General features: G+C 41.7%; 3 protein-coding genes across 5 annotated transcripts; 1 reads left to right on the forward strand and 2 right to left on the reverse strand.

The window, feature by feature from the left end:
* Position 1: 1 nt before the first annotated feature.
* Positions 2-2443, forward strand: LOC132792725 (translation initiation factor eIF-2B subunit delta). 2 transcript variants are annotated; one of them, XM_060802178.1, is made up of 4 exons: positions 2-111; positions 345-947; positions 1007-1597; positions 1657-2443. In XM_060802178.1, the coding sequence occupies exons 2-4, from the start codon at positions 459-461 to the stop codon at positions 2335-2337; spliced, it is 1761 nt and encodes a 586-aa protein (XP_060658161.1). In that variant the 5' UTR covers positions 2-111; positions 345-458; the 3' UTR covers positions 2338-2443. The 2 variants fall into 2 exon arrangements, with proteins under 2 accessions (XP_060658161.1, XP_060658159.1); XM_060802176.1 differs by lacking the exon at positions 2-111 and adding an exon at positions 177-206.
* Positions 2404-11744, reverse strand: LOC132792724 (myotubularin-related protein 6). 2 transcript variants are annotated; one of them, XM_060802174.1, is made up of 10 exons: positions 11527-11744; positions 7841-7957; positions 5442-5604; positions 5077-5360; positions 4878-5012; positions 4582-4811; positions 3992-4504; positions 3689-3931; positions 3408-3627; positions 2404-3343 (listed from the first exon to the last, which is right to left on the reverse strand). In XM_060802174.1, the coding sequence occupies exons 1-10, from the start codon at positions 11548-11550 to the stop codon at positions 3206-3208; spliced, it is 2067 nt and encodes a 688-aa protein (XP_060658157.1). In that variant the 5' UTR covers positions 11551-11744; the 3' UTR covers positions 2404-3205. The 2 variants fall into 2 exon arrangements, with proteins under 2 accessions (XP_060658157.1, XP_060658158.1); XM_060802175.1 differs by lacking the exon at positions 11527-11744 and adding an exon at positions 9944-10577 and having other exon boundaries at positions 2657-3343.
* Positions 11745-12111: 367 nt separating this feature from the next.
* Positions 12112-17825, reverse strand: LOC132790873 (focadhesin). Its single transcript, XM_060799615.1, is given in 11 exon segments — positions 12112-12412; positions 12472-12495; positions 12497-13131; positions 13189-13240; positions 13242-13466; positions 13468-14266; positions 14328-14539; positions 14593-15640; positions 15700-15918; positions 17047-17337; positions 17618-17825. Coding segments are annotated over 10 exon segments (3636 nt in total). The 5' UTR covers positions 17319-17337; positions 17618-17825; the 3' UTR covers positions 12112-12262.
* Between the last annotated feature and the right edge of the window lie 2515 nt (positions 17826-20340).

The raw sequence follows: 20340 nt of genomic DNA on the forward strand, positions 1-20340 counted from the left end.
AAAGTATAGTTCGAATGTGGCAGATTTTATTTAGTAGCCAGCTGGTTGGATTTGCCATCGTGAGCAACAAAACTTCGTAAAGCGGGTTTTGCAACAAATTTTATTCAGCAGGTAAATTAAAAAATTTAACTGAATTAATTGGTAATAAGAATAGCTACCATCACAAATAAACTCTTTTGCAAGCTATCACGATGGGCGAAGAACAGGTACAAGTTTTGCACACGAAATATTTCGTAGTTTAGCCTAGCATAGAAACGACTTTTTATTTGGCATGTTTACAACTTATTTTTTTATTTTTGGGATTAATTTTACAACATAATACCTTACATTTTGCTTTATGCCAGAGTTCAACGAGCAGCGCAGCGCCGAAGCAGAAGAAACAACGTCAACGCAATCGACCTAGGAACAAGCGAAATCGATTGCTAGATAACGAAATCCAGTCGCCCAACGAAAGTGCAATGCAGAAAGCTAACAGTAATCCCAATCAAAATGGAGCAGCGGACAAAACTCGGGAGCAAGTCATGGCAGAGCGTGAGGCCAAGAAGCAGGCGAAGCTAGCTAAGAAACAAAAGACCACAACTCCGACTGCAGTTGAAACTGCGGCAGCGACAACCAAACCAGCGACAACAATCATCACAGAAGTGGAGCAGACAACGATCACAACCAAATTGACGACAACTACAACCACAACCACAAAAGATAATGTGGTAGCAGCTGTGGCTGCAGCTACTTCAACGAAAGTCGCTTCCAGCAGCGAACCCCCAGATTCCAATACTGGGGAAAAGACGCGAGATCAAATCAAAGCTGAACGTGAAGCCAAGAAAGCAGCCAAGCAGGCTGCAAAGACTGCCAAGACCACTGGCAACAACAATGTGGACACAGTAACGCAGAAACTAAACAATCTCGAAGTGGCATCATCAACTGCTGCACCAACAGACGTGGAGAAGGTAAGTAGAAGTAGAAGTTGTATAATAAATCCTCTCACAATTGCCCCACTTCATTGCAGAAGAAACCAGCACTGAGCAAGGCAGAACGACGTGCCATCCAGGAGGCGCAACGTGCAGCCAAAGCACAGGGACAGACAAAGAAGCCGAATGCAGCGCCAACTGCTGCTGCCAAGACAACGGAGAAAAAATTACCAAGTGTTATCACTACGCCCGCAGCTGCCGTGAAAGAATCGAAACGAGAGAGTGAATCACCTGCCAAGTCACCGGCTAAATTGTCGCCACTGAAAACGGAACGCGAGTGCAAAGTAAAGCTGTTCAATCACTTGGTGCGCGCCAATCATGATGCCAGTTTATTCATCAACGATGCGCGTGTGCATCCCAGCATTGCCCGACTGGGAGTGCAATATGCAGAACGCACCATTGTGGGATCGAATGCACGTTGCATTGCCTTTCTGCACGCACTGCGACAGGTGGTACAAGACTTCGAGACGCCGGCGAAGAAAGAGTTTGGACGCAGTCTCGATGGCGCGGTCAAATACCATGTGGAGCATCTGAACAAGTGTCGTCCGCTGGCCGTATCCGTGTCCAATGCTTACAAACAGTTTAGAAATCAATTGACTCAGCTGCCCGCAGACACACCCGAAACGGAGGTAAGAACTTAACGAGCAACAACAATTTACAAACAATTAAACTATTTGTTGTTTTTCAGTTGAAGGAACAGTTGGCGCACTTCATCGACACCTATGTGGAGAATCAAATTGGCAAGGCTGCACAAGCTATTAGTAGCTCAATGCAAGAGAAGATCACCGATGGCGATGTGCTGCTCACATTCGCCTGTTCATCACTTATACAATACATCCTCGAAGAGGCTAAGCGTCGCAAGGTTGCCTTTCGTGTCATTGTCGTCGACTCGCGACCCTTTTGCGAGGGACAGGAGATGCTGCGTCGTCTGCATGCTCACGGCATTCCCTGCACCTATGTGCTGATCAATGCTGTGAGCTATGTGATGCCAGAGGCAACGAAGGTGCTGTTAGGCGCACATGCCTTGCTGGCCAATGGTTATGTGATGGCACGCGCTGGCACTGCACAGGTGGCTCTGATGGCAAATTGCCACAATGTGCCCGTGCTTGTTTGCTGCGAGACGCACAAGTTTAGCGAACGATTCCAAACCGATGCTATTGTTTACAACGAATTATGCGATCCCAATCAATTGGTGATGAATGCCAAATGCTGCTTGAACAACTGGCAGAAGAGTCGACTGACACCGCTCAATCTGAGCTATGATATTACGCCACCCGAACTAGTTAGCGCCGTTGTCACCGAGGTTGCTATTCTGCCCTGCACCAGTGTGCCCGTCATTCTACGCATCAAGCCGGAAATTGGATATTAGAAGAAGCTCCTAGCTGAACAATTTAATTGCGAAAGACGTCGTAAGCCAGAACCATAACAGAAGGAATTTGTTGAATAAATACTTTTTTTATTATACTTTGATCAAACATTTTTGCATAGTAGTGACAAGTTGTAGTACAGGTTACGATAGTTTGTTGTTTTTTTCCATGCATTCTTTTTACTAGTGGAATATGTTATACAAGTAAACATTAAAAATATGTATGCTGTTGTACTCTTTTATGTGTGTGTAGAAGTAGAAAGGCAAGAGAGCTAGCTGTTCGAAAATCGGTTTTAAAATTGACAAAAGTACAATTACAAAGCACATTTAAATGTGGAATGGCTAACAGTAGGAAATCGTTTTTTGAAATTAATGTTCTTTTTCTCATTTTCTAATGTATTCGAGTCTAACTCTATTAAAAATCAATTTAAAAGTTGCAAGTCCAATCATATTGGAAGCAGTATTGGAATTTGGTACATTTGTATAACGTTTGAAGAATGTAAAATAACAAAATTAAAATTATAGTTTTGTGCCCGACTTATGCATATAACTAGGACCAGTTGTGGGTCATGTCAGTGTCAATGGAAGCCAACAGAGATGCACACAGAACTTAGTTGGGATGGGTCGAGTGTGCTTTTAAGCAGCTACAACTACAAATGCAACAATAAATGTAATATATTATAATATATGTATATGTATATATATATGCATATCTGTATGTAATATATGTATTTCATGCCACAGGAACACACCCAAAAACAAATCTGATCGCACTCTCACTTTCACTTCCTCTTTCGCTAAACTTCACTTCATTCACTCCATGTCATATGTTCAACAATTTACAGCTAGGATTATACTATTAGAATTGGGCTTATGGACTTTGCTTTTGCATCTGTCGGAAGCAGCCACGGCACACGGGAACCGCCTTGCCACTATCATGTCCGGGTAGTGCAACGTTCTTGTCAATGCAGCGCTCACAGAAGATGTCGCCACAGCGAAAGCAATGGGTCTGCAATGCATTCAGATGTGTCATTGAAATGGATTAGTTACTTGTTAATGCGGGTGTCAATTACCTTTTTGCTGAATTGATCGAAGGGCGTGGAACAGGAGCAGGAGGTCACATTACGCATGGGTTTCCAATCGACCGCAACGGAGGAGATCTCTTCTGTCAAAGCTTGCGGGCTTGTTTGCTCGGCATTCAGCGACAGATTGGCAAACGACATATTGGTCGCCTTTAGCGGATGATCATCGTCAGCTGCTGACAACTCGCTTAGCTTCTTGTCGTAGTTGTATCTGGAAAGGAAGATATTTATATTACATACATATTTTATGAAGTTAACAATTCATTATTTACTTGTTGTCATTGATTTCGTTGGAGGCAGGCTCCTTGCTTGCTTTGGGATTAGCTGTAGTGGCGTCTTGCAGCTTCTTAGCCGACTTGGAAATGTAATTCTTGAAGCTTGCAATACGCTTTGTCAGGTGCTGCACATGATCCTCTAGAGAGTTGCTGTGCTCCTTGCTGTCCAGTAGTAAATCACCCAATGGTTCCCGTGGATGAATACCGCTCTCAAATCGACTGTACATGCCACGCCAGAATCTAAGGAATTACACAAAGATTTACAAAATGATCAACTAATAAATGTGTTGATAGTATTACTTGATGCATTGCGGCGCCAGATTGGCTTTGATGGACTCATCAACGTTGGGTTTGTACAGCGGATTGATATACTCGTTCAAGTGATTAGACATATAGCCCCACAGCGAGAATGTGCGTTCAGCTAGCTTCAGATCGAGGCGATCCTTTTCACAGTTGCCCACGAAAGTGCCAAACTGACACGAGTGCACGTGATCATGCAGTATGAGAAGGAAACGTTCATTGAATTCAAAGGACTCGCTGCGCTGTGACATCAGTTGCCAGGTGCAGTCCAGGAACTGTGTGAATATCGGCGAAACTTCACGCGCATCCGTCTGAATATGGCCACAACGTTCGCTGAACTTGTGGCCAAAGGCCAACCAATCCTTCTCGATGAGAGCCTGAAAGCCCTTAATTGTGCGATAGTACGGATTCAGCATGAGCTGTGCCAGCGAGCAAACTTGGGCGGTTCGATCCCAGCCATCGGAGCAGTGCACAACCACCGAAACCCCTTTGTCCACAGCATTGGCAATAAAGCTGTAGAGACGAGGAAAAACATATGTGATGAGATTCGCCTCAGGGCGCAGTAGATAAAGTGCTTTCTATTTGCATACCTCGACGTGTCCAATATGGAGCGAATGTGTTTGAGCCAGCCAGATGACTCCAGGGCATTAAGGAAAGCACTCATCGTGGGCGATTTCTGTTCACAAGCCTCCAGCACCTTTTGCAGACTGGCGCGCTGAACATGAATGTTCTCAATGCCAAGGAAATGGAATTTGATGTTCTCATAAAAGGCCTCGTTCTCGTAGCCTTTGCCCGCAGCACGATTGGCCATGGCATTGATCTAAGTATTTAAACAAAGCGGTTAGAGTGCTATTTAAATATTGTTGAGTTTTTGTTTGCTACTCACGCGTGGCCGGGTATCCACCACATACATGTAGTCGGTGTTTGTGTTTGTCTTGCGAATGGCCTCCAGCATTTGCTCATCCTCCAGACAGCGAGCACTGAATCCCGACAGCGGCTGGCTGCAGCGACATATGGATGCCTGTTGCATATTGAATACACAGATTAGTTTCATTTCAGATTCATTAGATTGGTCTTTCAACTACCTTATTGTTGTGCAAATAAGTCAAAGCAGGCAGGCGGCCCTTGGAGCGAAAACGCGAGCTGCTGATGAGCATCAATGTGGTGGCTTCCTTGGGCACATAGATCTGTCGCGGATACGTGTCGCACAGCTCGTACTTCTCATTCATGGAGCATAGGGTCCAATTGTCATTTGGCACCAGCATGTGCTTGAATTCAGCATCGAGCTTAAAGAAATCCCAGCCCGCATTCTTGGGGAAGTCATCCTTGGCCGGCTGATAATTGAAGCAGTACAACTTGTTGATGGAAACTGTACAAACCAAAGACCGAGATTACAAAATTGTTTCAGCGATTCATTGTGATTGTAAAGCAATGATTATGCAAAACGCACCCGGTTGAAAGAGTTTCAAAAGCGAAGTGTAGACATCATGGCATTCCGAGTCCTTGGGTATGACGAATGTCACCGACAGAAATGTCTTGCAGCGTATCAAAAGTGGTGAACCAGTGGTGCTCAGTGGCAGCTTCTCAATGCTGGCAACGTGCATGTGTAGAATCTGTAATGTGAGAGCGTGCGGTCGGTCGGTCAAGTTAGTTGGCAATCTCAACTGAACTTTTACGTGCACAGAGTTAATACTTTCTATGCCCCTAGAGGCCGTCGTGTCTCTGCTCCCAGTTATATTAAGTGGCAAGTACCCGACACTGACTAAAGACATACGTCAAAAACAAAAATCGATAGTTAAGGCCAACTCAGCTCCCGTTTAATTGGCAACTGGCAACTACACACGAGTGTCTCAACTTTTAATTAACAACATGGAAGCCTCAGAGAGAGAGAGAGAGAGAGAGAGAGAGAGAGACCGAGCAAGCCCGTTAATACGCTCATTTGTGGCCTCTTGCCACCGAGATGAATGAGAGAACACTCTGAGGGGCTAAAGTGCATAATTGATATACTCGTACTTAATTATGATGAAGCAATTAAAATGCAATGCCTCACTGCATGTCAAACTGAAGCGGTAAATCCTTTAATTAAAATGCCAGTGAATGACATGCAGTTAGCACGAATGTGAATGAGTTAATTCACACTGAAAAGTGACACAATCCGAATTCAATTTATGCCATTTAAATATGCAGACTGATTAAATGCAAACAGACAACAAACTGGCATCGTAAATTGATAGTTGTTTCAGTTTGTTTGCAGTTTGTATTGTGCAACAATGGCAAATGAATTGCAGTCGCTTAGCAGCCATTTGTTTGCCACTGACAGCCAGTCCCCAAATGCCCCAGACTGTCGCCAAAATGAGGAGGCGTCATCATTTTAGATATTGACAGTGAATTTAAATTTGTGTGGGTTTTCTTTTTTTCCTTTTATTCTCCACTTCCAACTGTTCTCGTTCTGTTTGTGCTGTTTAGCAGGACTTATCCCAAATGGAAATGCATGTTTTATGCCGAGCATAATCAACGCCTACACACAAATACAGCAAAACACCCAGCGGGATGGCCCGACATAGCATTTTAATTTGTATTTATGCAATGGGGCGTATGCGTGATGCTCACGGCCCGCTGTGTCTATTTAAGGCCTCGCTTGCGCTTGCCTTGCGGAGCCAAACAAAGGCGAAAAATAACATACACATTTTAATTAAATGAACTTGCGGCCAGCTAGTTGCGTTGAATTGAATTGAGTCTTAAATCCACGTGCCAACTTTAATATGCCGCACACAAAAAATTCTTGAGGGTTTTCTTTACATCTTTTTCTTTGACTAACAGCCTTGGGTTTGCCAGCGCATAAGAAAAGTAACTTTACACACGTCCTTTGGCTCTGTCAAGTGGCGGAAGTGCGGGCAATGCAGTTGTCAGACAACACAACAAAAAACGCACTTGTGTAAGTGCTTTTGGTTATATGACGAATGCTTCGCGTTTCTTCTACATACACACATATGTGCATATAAGGCGCCCCATGTATTTCTTTGAGTTGGTTTAGCACAATTTTTTAACGAGCGCGGTCCGAAGTGCACATTTGAACACGTTCTGCACTTTGGTCGTTTTGCCAGCCATTTATTTGCACAAAGTTTAGCAGCGAAACCCTAAAGAAAATTGTTGGTTTTTTTGCAGCGTGAAAGTGAATGAAAATTGTGTGGTATTATTTATACGACATAAGTTGGCATCAAATAGTCAGAGGCATATTTAATTGAAATTGCACACTCCAGAATAAAATACACAAAGTCACATCTTTATTATTTATACGCTACAAAATGCCCCGAGGTATTTGCGGATTTACTTTTTATTTTACGAAATCCTGAAGTGTTATTTTTTTTTTTTCTTAGCAAATATTTGCTTAGACATTTGCCTTGTAATACGAAAAGGAAAATGTCTGCATTTAGCATACACAAAACCACAAAAGCCAAAGAATTCCAGATGAAACACAAGCAACAAATGCTGAGTTCTTTTTTCCTTTTTTGAGGTGGCAGAAAACAAAATTCCTTGTCTCTGCGTTGTGCAAATTCGCAGGATACCTTTTGCGGTTTGCTAACCACACGATTTGAGTTATATTCGTGTGCATAACATATACATATACTATATACATATATGTATGTACCTACATATATATGAATAAATTGGTACACCCCGAAATGCTGTGCGGCGACAACCCCAGGCAACTGCTTAAAAGTCATGCCACAAAATGTTGCCCGTAGAAAAGTTTTTGCTTGAACTTGAGGCCACCCGAACGGGGAGGCTAATAAAATAATTGATGATGTCATCGGGGGGTGGTGGTGAGGGGGATGTTCGAGTACTTACCCAGGTCTCCTTGTTACTGTCGGGCTCCACGAATATCAAATGTGTGGCCGTCAGATATAGAGTGCCAACTGTCGGATTTTTGGTGTTGTAGCGATCAATCATGCGTACATTTTCCACCTGTAAAATGCAAAAAAAAAGAAAATCATATAAAAATTTATTTCATTTCACTAGCATCGTATAATTCTGTTCTTCTATTTTTTAATGCTGAATGCATAATAAAAGCGTTTTAGTTTCAGTTTTATTGTTTTCAATAAGCTTGACGTGCTCGTTTTTTATGTTTTTTAAATTGTTTTGCTCCCATCTCCAGCTGCTGCTGCTGCTTCTGTGCAAAACTCGTTCGCTGACGTCAGCCTGAAATTCTATCCGAAAAATTTGCACGAACATGAAAAATAGTTGCAAGCACCTAACCACCCACTACACACACATATACACAACCACACACATATACACACGAACGCCAAAAGGAGAGTAAATAGCACGAACTGCTGGAAAATGAATTGAAAACAAAAGTTTCTTGCAGCGCTGAAAGGAGACAGAGTAAAGTGAAGTTTTACTTTGCTCAAAGTTTATTCTGCCCAAGTGGGAAGCAATTAAAACAATCTTCAGAAGATATTATATTTGATTATTATAGAACTCGTATCCTTTTTGGTCAAAAGTTAAACACAATTTTGGAATCGTGATATTAAGTTTGAATATTACAAGAACTGGTATCTTTTTACACCAAAAGATAAGGAAAATTTTGATATTTGATTATAAAAGGCACTGGTATCCTTTCTTCCCAAAAGTAAAAGAAGATTTTGATATGTTGATATTATATTTGATAATTTTCTGTGCCGAAAGACTGTAATATGAGTATCATAAACCTTTTGTTCTATTTTTATCATTTGAAATACATCTGGGATTTGAGAAGTAAAATTCCAACGTGTTTATCCAAAGTATTTTATGTGATGATATCCTTTCTCGCCGAAGGATTATATTATCATGAGTATCAAAACCTTTTATTCCTATTTTTATCATTTGAAATATATCTCGGATTTGCGAAATTTATTTAAATTCCAACGTGTTTATCCCAAGTGTTTATTTATTGCATTGCATAAACCACATTTTAGCCACATTTCCAAACGAGACTAAGACAAATTGATGTGCCAAGATTTATCTGATGTCTGTGAAATTTCCCCCCAGCGAAAGGTCGGATGACTGTGCAGAATTTAAGATTGATAACATTTAAAGTAATAGACTCAAATAAGCAATATGAAACCGAGTAGAACATGCCGCAATGCCATCATTCTCAGTAAGTAACAAGTCCTTTTATTCACACACACAAAAAAGGTCCTGCTGAGCGATTGACTTGCTTCATTAGCTCAACGCCTAGGGCAAAACCAGCAGTTTTTGTTTTTTGGCTTTGATATGCCATCAAGTGGTCTTTGGGGATTCCAAGAAAATGTAGATATTTTTATGCAGAATCTCTTAATTCCACGGCAAGGCAATCAAGCATGATTAAAGGCATGCGAAACGCTATTAAACTCATTTCATATGCAATAGCTTTCGTTGTCTTTTAAATGTCAGTGGGCAAACGTAATGCTGAGAAAGAAAGCCCATCCGTTGCAGAGAAACCTCATTTATTTAATTGCCATGACTCGAGTGGGGCAGCATTGCAAAGCGTGCAACAGTGCAACAATTTGTATTTCAAGTGCCAGCTGCAGACTGCAGAGACTGAAGACACAAAGCCAACAATGACGCATAGCAATGAGGATGATGGCCAGGATGGTTGAGCACTTGCTGGGCTGCAAGCATCGATGGCTCTGACCTATATATATATAAAATATATATAAGGACTCTTGTTCTCGCATAATGTCAGGAATCTCAGCATATTGTCGTTGGTCTGGTAATGCGGGCCAATTTGCATATTCCGGGCCGTAGAGTTGCCCGGCGGTGTTTCGAATTGAAACAAAAAGGAACGTGAAAAATAAAGAGCAAAAAAATTAGCTGGATTGCGCTTGATTACTTTTTCTTGTTTTCCTTTCTATTTTTTTTTTTTGCTGCACATTTACATAAAGGAACAAAGGAAATTAGCAGACTTTGGGGTGGCGACGGGGGACAGACGGGGGCTTTACCTTTTTTGAGGACACAGTTGCCGTTGTAGTAGACGGGCGCCTCGTTGAACTCTTCTTCGATCCAGGAGACGACCTTATCGGAGACAAAGGGCGGCACTGGCATTCCCCACAATCGTTTGCCATCCGTCGGCGGCTCTTCGCTCTCCGGCGATATATTATCGAAGCTCAGGCGGAGCGCCGATGTAGGCGACAGCTGGCGTTCGATTTCGTTGAATTTATTCATGAATCTGGTGAAATCCATTGTCACTCAGGTTGACGGATGCTAAAAGTGCTGCTATTTGTTGTGTTTGCACTCGGTAAACTCGCTAAGCGTTTATTGATTTTAAATTAAATGCCAAAACAGCAGGAGTTCCCCCACAAACAACAAACAAATTACGAACAGCTTCGGTTTAGCTTTAAATCAAATCACGTGAATGCCTTGTCCAAAAAGGGCACGGTGGGTGGGGGTTCGTTTATACTTTCACTTTTCGCTTCGTCCACTATTCCAATAACCCTACATATTTATTTATGTATGCTACTTTGTTATTGGTGGCTGTCACCGCCCCTCCACGCACAACCGAAGCGTGTTGTTGCTGTTGTAGGTGCTATCAACTTGGCAAAGAACCAAAAATAGAAGCGCCACTTTAACGACGACCGCTTCAGACGAACGCAACCGACGACTGTGAAAGGCGCGCGCCTAAAAGCGTGCTACGAGTGGAATTGGACATTTGTCTGTTGGGGAAATTTTAGCATTGTTGGGACATTTTCTCCCACAGTGATGAGGCGCGCTTACACAGTGCACGGAATGCACACGCATTTGAAAAATCGCGGAGTAGTCAATAATATTTACATTAACCTGATGAATGAATTTTCAATTTGCAATAAGTTTAAGTTATTTAACTTAAATTTATTTCAATTATCAAATTATGTCCTTACTTCAGCAGAAAAATTTCATATCTTGAATAGTTATTTTTATAAGGGCTAAAAAAAAGGGCGTTAAGGTCAGTAACAAAAACAGTAGCAAGGTCTTGCAGATTTTGCGATAAGGAAAGCTTAACCACACATTCAAGTACAATGTATGTACATGTATGTGTGTGAGCATCTGCGCCTGTGTGGGAACGTGGAGTAAATGAGAGACTTGTGCACGGTGGCGGGAAAACTGGGTTTATTTACGTCCAGATTCGTTAGTTGGGTTTATGCGCATGTTTTACACTCATCATGTTTATAGATGTTTATGAACAGGTGTAGTTCGAGTCGATATTAAATGGAAAAGCAGTCTCGACGACTACAAAATCTGTCTCGTCCTTGGCCCTACCCAACTGATGGGTGTGTGGAGAAAAGGGCTGGACGCAGTCGGGTGGTCGATTTTTGTTGTTGTCTGCGGTTGTTGTGGTACAGGAATAGGTTCCACCTCAGCATCGATTTTGAATATAGCATAAAAAGCTGCTGCTAGGTGCATGACTCACAGCTGAGCACAGGACAGGTGCGGGAAGCAGATTATCGCGATTACATCGGCTATTTGGCGTATCTCCACATTGATTAAAAACTGCTTACATACTATACAAAGTTCTGTGTATGCAGGCATTTACTTACCTTTGCCAACTTAATATCGTCCATTGTTTACGTTTATTTGTTAGTCGCACCTTTAACAGACGTTCTTTGGTTCTTCACAGTTTTCTTCACTATGTGTATTTTCACTCACGTGACAATTTTAATCAATTATTCATATGCAAATCTATTAAATTATGTTAATTTCGCGTGAAACATATTGCGGTTTATAATAATTTAGGATTGTTGATACTAGAGGTGGAGACACATCGATGGCACTATCGATGTATCGAAGATTTTGCAAGCTTTTTGAACATCGATTTTTTACAGCAAGCACGGATGATATTATGTATAATTACAATATATTATTTAATAATATGTAAATATGTATACTATTAAATAAGCTCAGACCGTTTATCTTAGGAAAATAACTTTCATTAAAGCTATAACCAGCTGATTTTTAATGAACTGTGAAATATACCAAAATACAATTTTTTTTGTATAATCAGCACCTGGTTACACTACATTTGGTATATTATATAAAACTGTTGAAAAGGGCGCGTAATTTTAAAGAGCTTGTTATCAGTCAAATTTCAACATGGATTAGAACGAAATCTATTCAAATAATTTCAAATTGAATGCTAAAATTCATTTAATAAAGTCAACAAATATCGCACAAGAAGCTATAAAAATGGATTGAAGTTTTAACTATAACAATAAGTGCACTTTATCTTGCTGGGTTAATTCTTTGTTTTCTGTCAAATTGGTTTAGCTCTCATATTCATTTTCTCAGGCCAACGTATTTGGTCCACACTCCTTTGTTGTCAAAGTACGGTTTATTTCTCGAGCAGATAATCGCTTCTTTGAAAATGGCAGCATATGCGAGGGGAATCGATGCATGCTTATATAGATTGTACAGGAACTCGTAAATCTGAAATTAAAAAGTGGAATTCGATATATTGATCGGATACATTTTGAGTATGCGCCCACCTTTGCCTCTTGGTCCTTCCAAAAAAATGTGATCGCAAAGATATTGCAAGCTCTCTGGAAATAGATTAAAACGCTCCTTACCATCTGTGGCAACCACATCAACACTGCCAAGCAGTACACCACAGCCAGATAGTATATCCACAGCCAATATGAATATATCAAGTAGATACAAGGCTCTAGCGAGTTTCTCTTTGTTGGACGCCTCTGCGAGCAACATTTGTATTTCCACAAATATCTCCATAATCCAGTTACAGGCATGCTCATCGCTGCCAAAGGCATACAGAGTGGCGGCCAGGTGGCGATAGAAGAAGGAACGTTCCTCCGCTCGACGTTCATAGGCATCAATAATAGGAGCTAACCATTTTAAGGGGTTCGGCAGTTTTTCGTTATACAATACCAGATAACAGCGAATAATTGTCGCCTTCTTTAGCTTTCCAGCTGGAGTTTCCCACCAATTCGCTGGCGTGGTGAGGCCATCGATGGCATTGGGATGCAGCACTGACACCACTTCGGTGTAACGTTCAAATAGTCTGGAATCTAGATTCATCGAGTCCATGTAACGCTCCACAATTAGTGTAAATACATCCAGCACTTCGGGTATCTCACACTTGTCTGTGAATATATACTTAACGCTGTCCAAAAACTTTTCAAACAAGCATCCTGAAATGCAAAAGTTTCAGAAAACATTTGAATAAAGTGGGTTGGATTTCAACTTACCCTCGGCGAAGTCATTTAACTGTGATTCCTTGAAGCAGTAGACTGCCACTTTTTTCGGCAAAATTCTTTAAGATTTGCAGGCTCACGCTGTTTCCGATTTCCGGTAGCAACGAGAACAATAGCAACAGATCCTCCTCAAAGCAATTGGGTTCAAAGTCGGCCAAGAAATTCTCCAGCAGTCGTCGAGCTGTGCCGCTGTGAAGTGCCTGATTCTTAGCAATCATAATGCAGTATTTGCGAGCATCGAAGGACAGGTGGAAAAAGCTGGTCAGGCAGCTCCCAATCCATCGGCGGTATTGGCTTCGAAAATCGCTTAGAGAGCGCACGCAGCGCAAACGTCACGGCATACGGCTCGGGCACATAGTCGCCGAATCGTGATTGACTCACTAGATAATTGCTGACAGCACGTAGCGGACTGGTGGTAAAAAGACCAACCAGCTTTCGAGGCTCGGGTTTCCCCTCGGGCAGACGATATACACCGCTGCGGAAACCACTGATTTCGTTGCCCACATAATGGGCTATCAGATCAGCAGCAGCATCACCACACTCTGGTCGTATCTTTTGCAGCAGCTGCACCCATACCTCACCCGGTATGGTGTCTTGTTCTTGCAGACTAACAACCTCTCGAGTGCCAGGCACAACAGCACCGCCTCCCACAATTTCGAAACGAAACTGCGGCGGAATATGACGTAGACACAGTGTGTTGCCTGGCTCATAGCTCTTGAGTGCCGCAAGTGCATTTCGCACCTGAGTGGCATCCGTATTTGGACGACTGATAGCCTGCCACAGCTGTTCTAGCGCATCATCAGCCAGTTTCTCGTACTCCAATGTTGGGGTTTGCAGCAGCGGCACAAGTCCAAACAGGAGATAGAGGGATTTCAACGTCTGAGGCCTTTGCTCGGCCCGAAACTTGCTGCCCAATGCCTGCCAAGTGGAGGCAATATTCACAGTGTGACTGTCGCACAAGGCATAAATGGCATCCAGTGCCAAAGAAGTGGCCAGATCCCCAGAATCGTCAGTGCAGCTGTTCAGCGTGTTGCTCAAATGTGGCAGTAGCTCAGAGCCATGTAAAGTAGGTCTAAACAAGAAGGTAAAAATGGTAAGCCATCGTAAATGTATAGAGTATAACGATAAATTACTTTTCCTGGCAGATTTCACGCATCGCATGAGTTCGAGCGACTTCCAGCTCCCAGCGTTTGTCGTTGTCTGGCAGTGGCTGTGCGATTTGCTTCAGCAAGAAAGGATAAGTGCGTGTCTCCACTCGCCACAGACGCAGATACAAATCGACACAGAAAGTGGCATTGTCCGATGACAAATTCCTTATGGTGTTAAGTATCATGGGCACATTATCCTGAAGAATAAATGTGAATTAGTTATGTTTATCAGAACAAATTCAATTCATACCTTCGACACTGCAAAACTGGAGAGACCGCGTAGCAGTTCCAGCTGAAGCTCCGGATTGTGTTCATGCGCCAACTTGAAGATGTATGTCATGAGGAAATCGTAGGCAATACTCTCGTTGACTTTGATAATCTGTAAGATGACCTCGTAGATCTTGAACCAGCAGTCAACAGGTGGTTCGCGCGACAGAAACAGAGCGCGCAAAAACAAATGCAGTCGCTGACAAAAGGCAGTGTTTGCTTTGACATTGAGTGCGTCGACAAATGCAAAGACATCCTTGTTCTCGGAGACATCGAAAGATTCCACCAGATTGGCCAGATCGAAGGCGATGGCAATGTCTGGATGATAGTTGCGCATATGCGCCGGCTGCAACTCCTTGGTGCAGATGCGTGTTGCAAATTCCTCCTCCACCTCGTTGCCATCCTTCGGTTGCTTTTGCTGGTCGAGCACACGCTGGACAATTTGATGCGCCAGCGCTAGGCCCTCTGCGGGTATGAATGCAGTCTGAGACATCCACTGAATGATGCCGTCCAGACACATGTTCAGAATGTATTCATGGCCACAGCGCTCCTGCACCACCACAAACACGATAATGCGCAGCAGATCGGCCAAATAGAAGGGCGATAGCACATGCAGGCATTCGGCGAGCAGCACCAGCAGCACGTGATAATGATGACGCGTGTGTTCGCGCGTTGCATGCAACACGCGCAGCAAACACTGCAAACTTGGACGCGGATCGATGCCATAGTGGGCCAGCTGCTTGATTAGCAGCGCCTGATAAATGCACAGATCAATGGACTGGGCATGGTCCGCCTGCTGCAGGAAGTAATCGATGGCCTCGATGACCAGTATGCTGGTGCACAGACAAGTGCTGGCATTATTGAATTTGCTCCATGACAGCAGCTCCTGCATAAGTGCTCGTGCCTCGGGTTGCTTGTGACTGAGAGCAAGTAAACAGGTCCAAATCGGTTTCACATCGTGGAGCGTCTGCGGATTGCAGAGCACGTAGAGAAAGACCGGACGCAGATATTCGATGCTGTAATTGCGAATGCTGAAAAGGAAATACAAGTCAATAATATTTCTAAGGTAGAAATTGATTTTAACATTTACTTTATGTCTTGGTGCTGACAGATGCCAATAATCTTGTTGCTCACATCGTGCATGTTGGCACTTGAATGTTGCATCAACGATATCAGAGGATGAAGCTGCGTCTTCAGGCCATAGGGACATTGATACGTCTCATTATTCTTCAGCAGAGTTGTCTTGCGCTTCAGACACAACATCTGCAGTCCCAATATGCTCTCGGTTATAATGGCAAAGTGCATGGGGCTACAATACAGGTAAATAGAGATTAATCTAAAGGTGTAAGGTGCAAAGAGCACTTAAATTAATGACATAAGAACATTGTTAGATTGTTACAAGTTGACTGAGCTTAACTGGCGTTTAGCAGCCACTTCCGTTGCCACTTTCCAGCTGAATGAGGAAAGAGGAGGAGGAGTTGGAGTACGAGTTCGAGCAGCGAAGTTGCAGCTAAATCGTTTTGCGTTTGACGTGGTAATTACAACCTGCTCAGGTGGCGTTCCCAATGGCTGCCCGCTTTAATTGCGGTTTGTGGTGCAACTGCTGCAATTAATATGCAATCCTTTTGCACTTTTTGTGCACTTGGTTTCTTATCAAGGTTAATTTCTGTATTACATGCTGTTTACTTCTCTCTGATTTGATTACTTTCTTGTGCCTCTTCGTCCTTCACAAAAGTGAAAACATTTTCAAGTTCAATGCCGCACGTTTCTTTAGCTCGCTCTCTCTCTCTTTCTGGGGTTTGCATATCAAATATTTGCCTGACCCGCGTAATTTGAATACTTAGGGAGTTATATATGGTCAGTTGTGTGGGGCGTTGTAACCACAAGGCCAAGACGCTGTCCTTGATTTATGTATTGCTTCCTCTTGTGTGGAGCGGAAATGGCTAATAGATTTTTTGGCGTCCTGCATACATAATGCGTACACATTTAAATAGCTTCGTGTCATTGTTTAAGTGTTTAACAGCCAAGCTGCTGCTGCTGCTGCTGGGCACCAGGATTGCGGGCAATGGGTCAGCGAAAAACGGAAATGGCCAAGTCAATGCCAACGTGCGTGTAAAAGTGTTAACATCTAGCATGGCTCGTATTTCATTTTCGCATTTATCACGCCGTCATGTAAAGAGCATGCCAATCAATTACAGCACACGCGGCATGTGGCATGTGGTATCCAGCATAAGGGGCATTGGCATTGGCTGCCAATCTGAATGCTTACGATGAACTCCTGGCTAATTTATGCAACTCCGTGCTCTCCTTTGCAATTGCCATCGACGAAACGGTCAACCTCTTTTTCTTGCTGGGCGGAACTTGCCAGCCAGGTTGCGCCCCTAAGCCGCACATACATATGTGTGTGCTATTCTGTGTGTGTGGCTCGTTGACTTACCCCGCATTGGGCAGCATTGATAGCAGCGTGTTCTGTACACTGTTGGCATCGAGGACGCCCTCGTCGACGAGGCGGACCAACGTCTGACAGCTCATCAGGCTGAGTTGCATATGCTCGTGCTTGCATTGCGTTTTCAGGAACTCGATTTCCTTGATTTGCTGCTCCGCTATCTGTTTTTCCTTCGACTCCACTATTTTGTTGTAGATCTTCTCCAGGCAAGCGGCTAACTTGACCACCGAACTATTCGGTTTAATGCTGCTAAAGTCCTCCATGTCAACGGCGTTTAAAGGGCTGAAAGCAGAATGAGCAAAACGATAATAGTAGGACAACTTTAGACAACATGGAATTCTTATTGGCAATTTGGGTTTGGCTTCCTCAAAACACACAAACACACACACAACGGGAGCACGATTTATTGTTTGTTTGGGCACTACACGAATTCCACTTGTAAATCCAACGACGCGCGTGTCCTTTCGCCAGCTCGGTCGCCACTCGAATGAAGGCGCCGCGATTTTTTAAACAATGCAACGGATAGGAAGCAAAACAACTCAATTTCGTGACGTTGACTCACCTACGCCTGCCGGTGTTTGTTCTGTAACCAGCTGCGTGCGAATAATGCTGATGTTAACGAATCACAAGTCCTTCATAAGTCGGTATATATGCGTTTGCTTATACTTTAATGATTTTGTTTATATTGTTTTGTTTGTTTAATTGTTTTCAAACACTTGCACGCTATCAAAATTGTAAACAAACTTTTTGCTAAACCCGATATCAGCAGCGCAAACGCAAAATAAGTGCTCACGTAAACGCAAAATTGAGCGCAGACAACCTAGCGCAGAATGAGCAACGTAAGCGCAAAAGAGCAACGTAAGCGACGTAATGTGTAACGTATTTAGATTTATTTTTGAATAAGCTCCAATATCAGTTTAAAGCGACTGTCGATATGGCCATACATTCTTATATACCTTTGCAAAAGCTTATTGTTGATTTGAATAAAAAGATTTTGTTTTCTATTTTATTGTGTATGTAAAAATATGTTTAAAAAAATTGAGTTTTGAAGAAAACATTGCGTTTATAACTAGACGAACATAACTTAAGGATTCCGGTCATAAATAACACATATTTGTTGCGCATAATACAAATGGGTCCGTAAATAAAGTACAGCGAATCTGCGAAGCTAATTCAACTCTAGTCTAAAGTTGATTTATGCGAGTATTATGCTTAGTTAAGCAGCTCCAACTTCTTGCCTGCTTTTTCAGTTAATTGACTTTATGCATTTTTTTTGCAAAGCGTCTAGCTGTAAAATAAAATTAATTATGCTGCTGCAGCCATAAAAAAGTAAGCAAGCAGCCCAAAGCGAACAAATTCAAGGCAACCGGGCAAAAGGCCACCGAGTACAAGTATCATAAATGAGAGAGTCCGTTCGCGCTCTAAAAGCAGAAAGCAGAAAGTTGCCTACCGACCTGTGACCCGTAAGACTTCTGCGTAACTTCGAATATAAAATAAAAAGCGTGCAATCGCTCATTGCGCGCGCGACCAAGGCGAAATCTCAAAAGGCAAATTGAACAAAGGTATAAGGTAATGTAAGGTAAAGCAAAGGCCGAAGACATCCCAACAACATCATTTCCGCTTCCTGCTAAAAGGCACTAGCTACAGTCGGTTATCAAACTCGTTTCTTTTTTTTTCCGTTTTGTTTCTCTTTAGCCACGGTCAGCCTTAACCTTTGTCGGCTTGGCCGGGGATTTATGATTTTATTACCGCCCCGCGATGCATAGCTCAACCTGTGAAATGTGCCGTGAAAGTTTTTGTTTCGGTTTAAAGTTGATTTTTGTGTTCAACGTTTTTTTTTTCTCTTCTGTTCTGTCCAACTTTTTTACATCTCACTCACACTGAGTTGGCAAGACAAATACAAAGCAAAGCCCTGATTTGCTCGCATCACTATTCTTGGCTAATGCATATATAAAATAAAACATAACAAAAAAGGCCTCCAGCCGCAACCAAACAAAATTAATTCCTGCAAATTTTGTTTGGATTTTCATTTTTATATATTTAGCTCTTTTTGTGCTTCATGATAGCTTCCGATGATAATTCAAATGGCCCCGTTGCCAGGTTTCCAGGCTGCCAGGCTGCAAGGCAAAAGTAACTAATCCCTTCGTCAGGTACGTCATTTTATTTATATATTTAAGGGCGAGAGCTTAGCACACAATTAATATGCATACGAATACTACAAGTTCTGGTTTTTCGTATGGGTCGCATTCTACTTCATACATATTTACAACCTGATTATGGTCTATAAGGATGTGTGATAACTTTGCGATTTGTCGACCATGAAATATTTGTCCAACTAGCTATAATTGAGTTTCTCTGTAAATGACCAAAAAAATTAAATAAAAAAATTCTATGCTTATTGTTAATTTCCTAGAATTGAGAGTTCAAAAGGATAATAAAGAACCGAAATGCAATTCGTAGAAATAAATGTTGGGCAACTTTTGCAAGTAAACTTAGTTTAAACTTGCAAAGTTTTAAAACAATTCTATTAAAATTTAACAAGCCTTTTATAACGTAATACGTAGAATTATTTGTTAAGTTTTAAAGTTATTGACATGAAATTATTATTTGAAATATTCTTGGAAATGTGGTTAATTTAATGTGGGCGTTATTTTATTTATTAGCTTTAAAGTTATATTACTTGCCATAAAGAAATTCATCTAAAATGTAAGCTGAGCATTTACTATTTTTGCTTAGAGTAGCTAGTTAAACTTAATGTTAAACTTAAAGTTTATTTTATTTCAAAGTATTAGGAAAAATATAGGAATTATTAATTACATTTAATGATAGCTTTGCTACATTAAAACTAATTTTAATTACTCGCTTAAAAGGGAACTAGCTTATCACATGAAGGTCCTTTTAGAATTTAAGCTAAGTATGTTATATTTTTGTATCAGGTAAATTTAAAGTTTAACATATTTTATTCAAATATATTAGAAAAAACGTTTATTTCATAAAGATTTTATTATACTTATTAGCTGTAAACTTGTTTTAAAATTTAAAGTGTTATATTTGTGTATTATATTTTGGTGTTTAAATAGCAAGTTCAACTTAAAGTTTATTTAAATGAAATATATTAGAGAGATTATTGGAATTGTGAATTCAATTCAATGATAGGCTTGTTTGTTTCATCAAGAGCTTATTTTAATTGTTGCCTTAGATGTTGTGTTGCTTGTCACAAGAAATTCCATTTAAATTTCCCGGCGCCGTGTCGATGATTTGCATAAAATGTGTCGCACTCACGTA

The sequence above is a fragment of the Drosophila nasuta genome, chromosome 3 (genome assembly GCF_023558535.2).
Source record: "Drosophila nasuta strain 15112-1781.00 chromosome 3, ASM2355853v1, whole genome shotgun sequence".
NCBI lineage: Eukaryota > Metazoa > Arthropoda > Insecta > Diptera > Drosophilidae > Drosophila > Drosophila nasuta.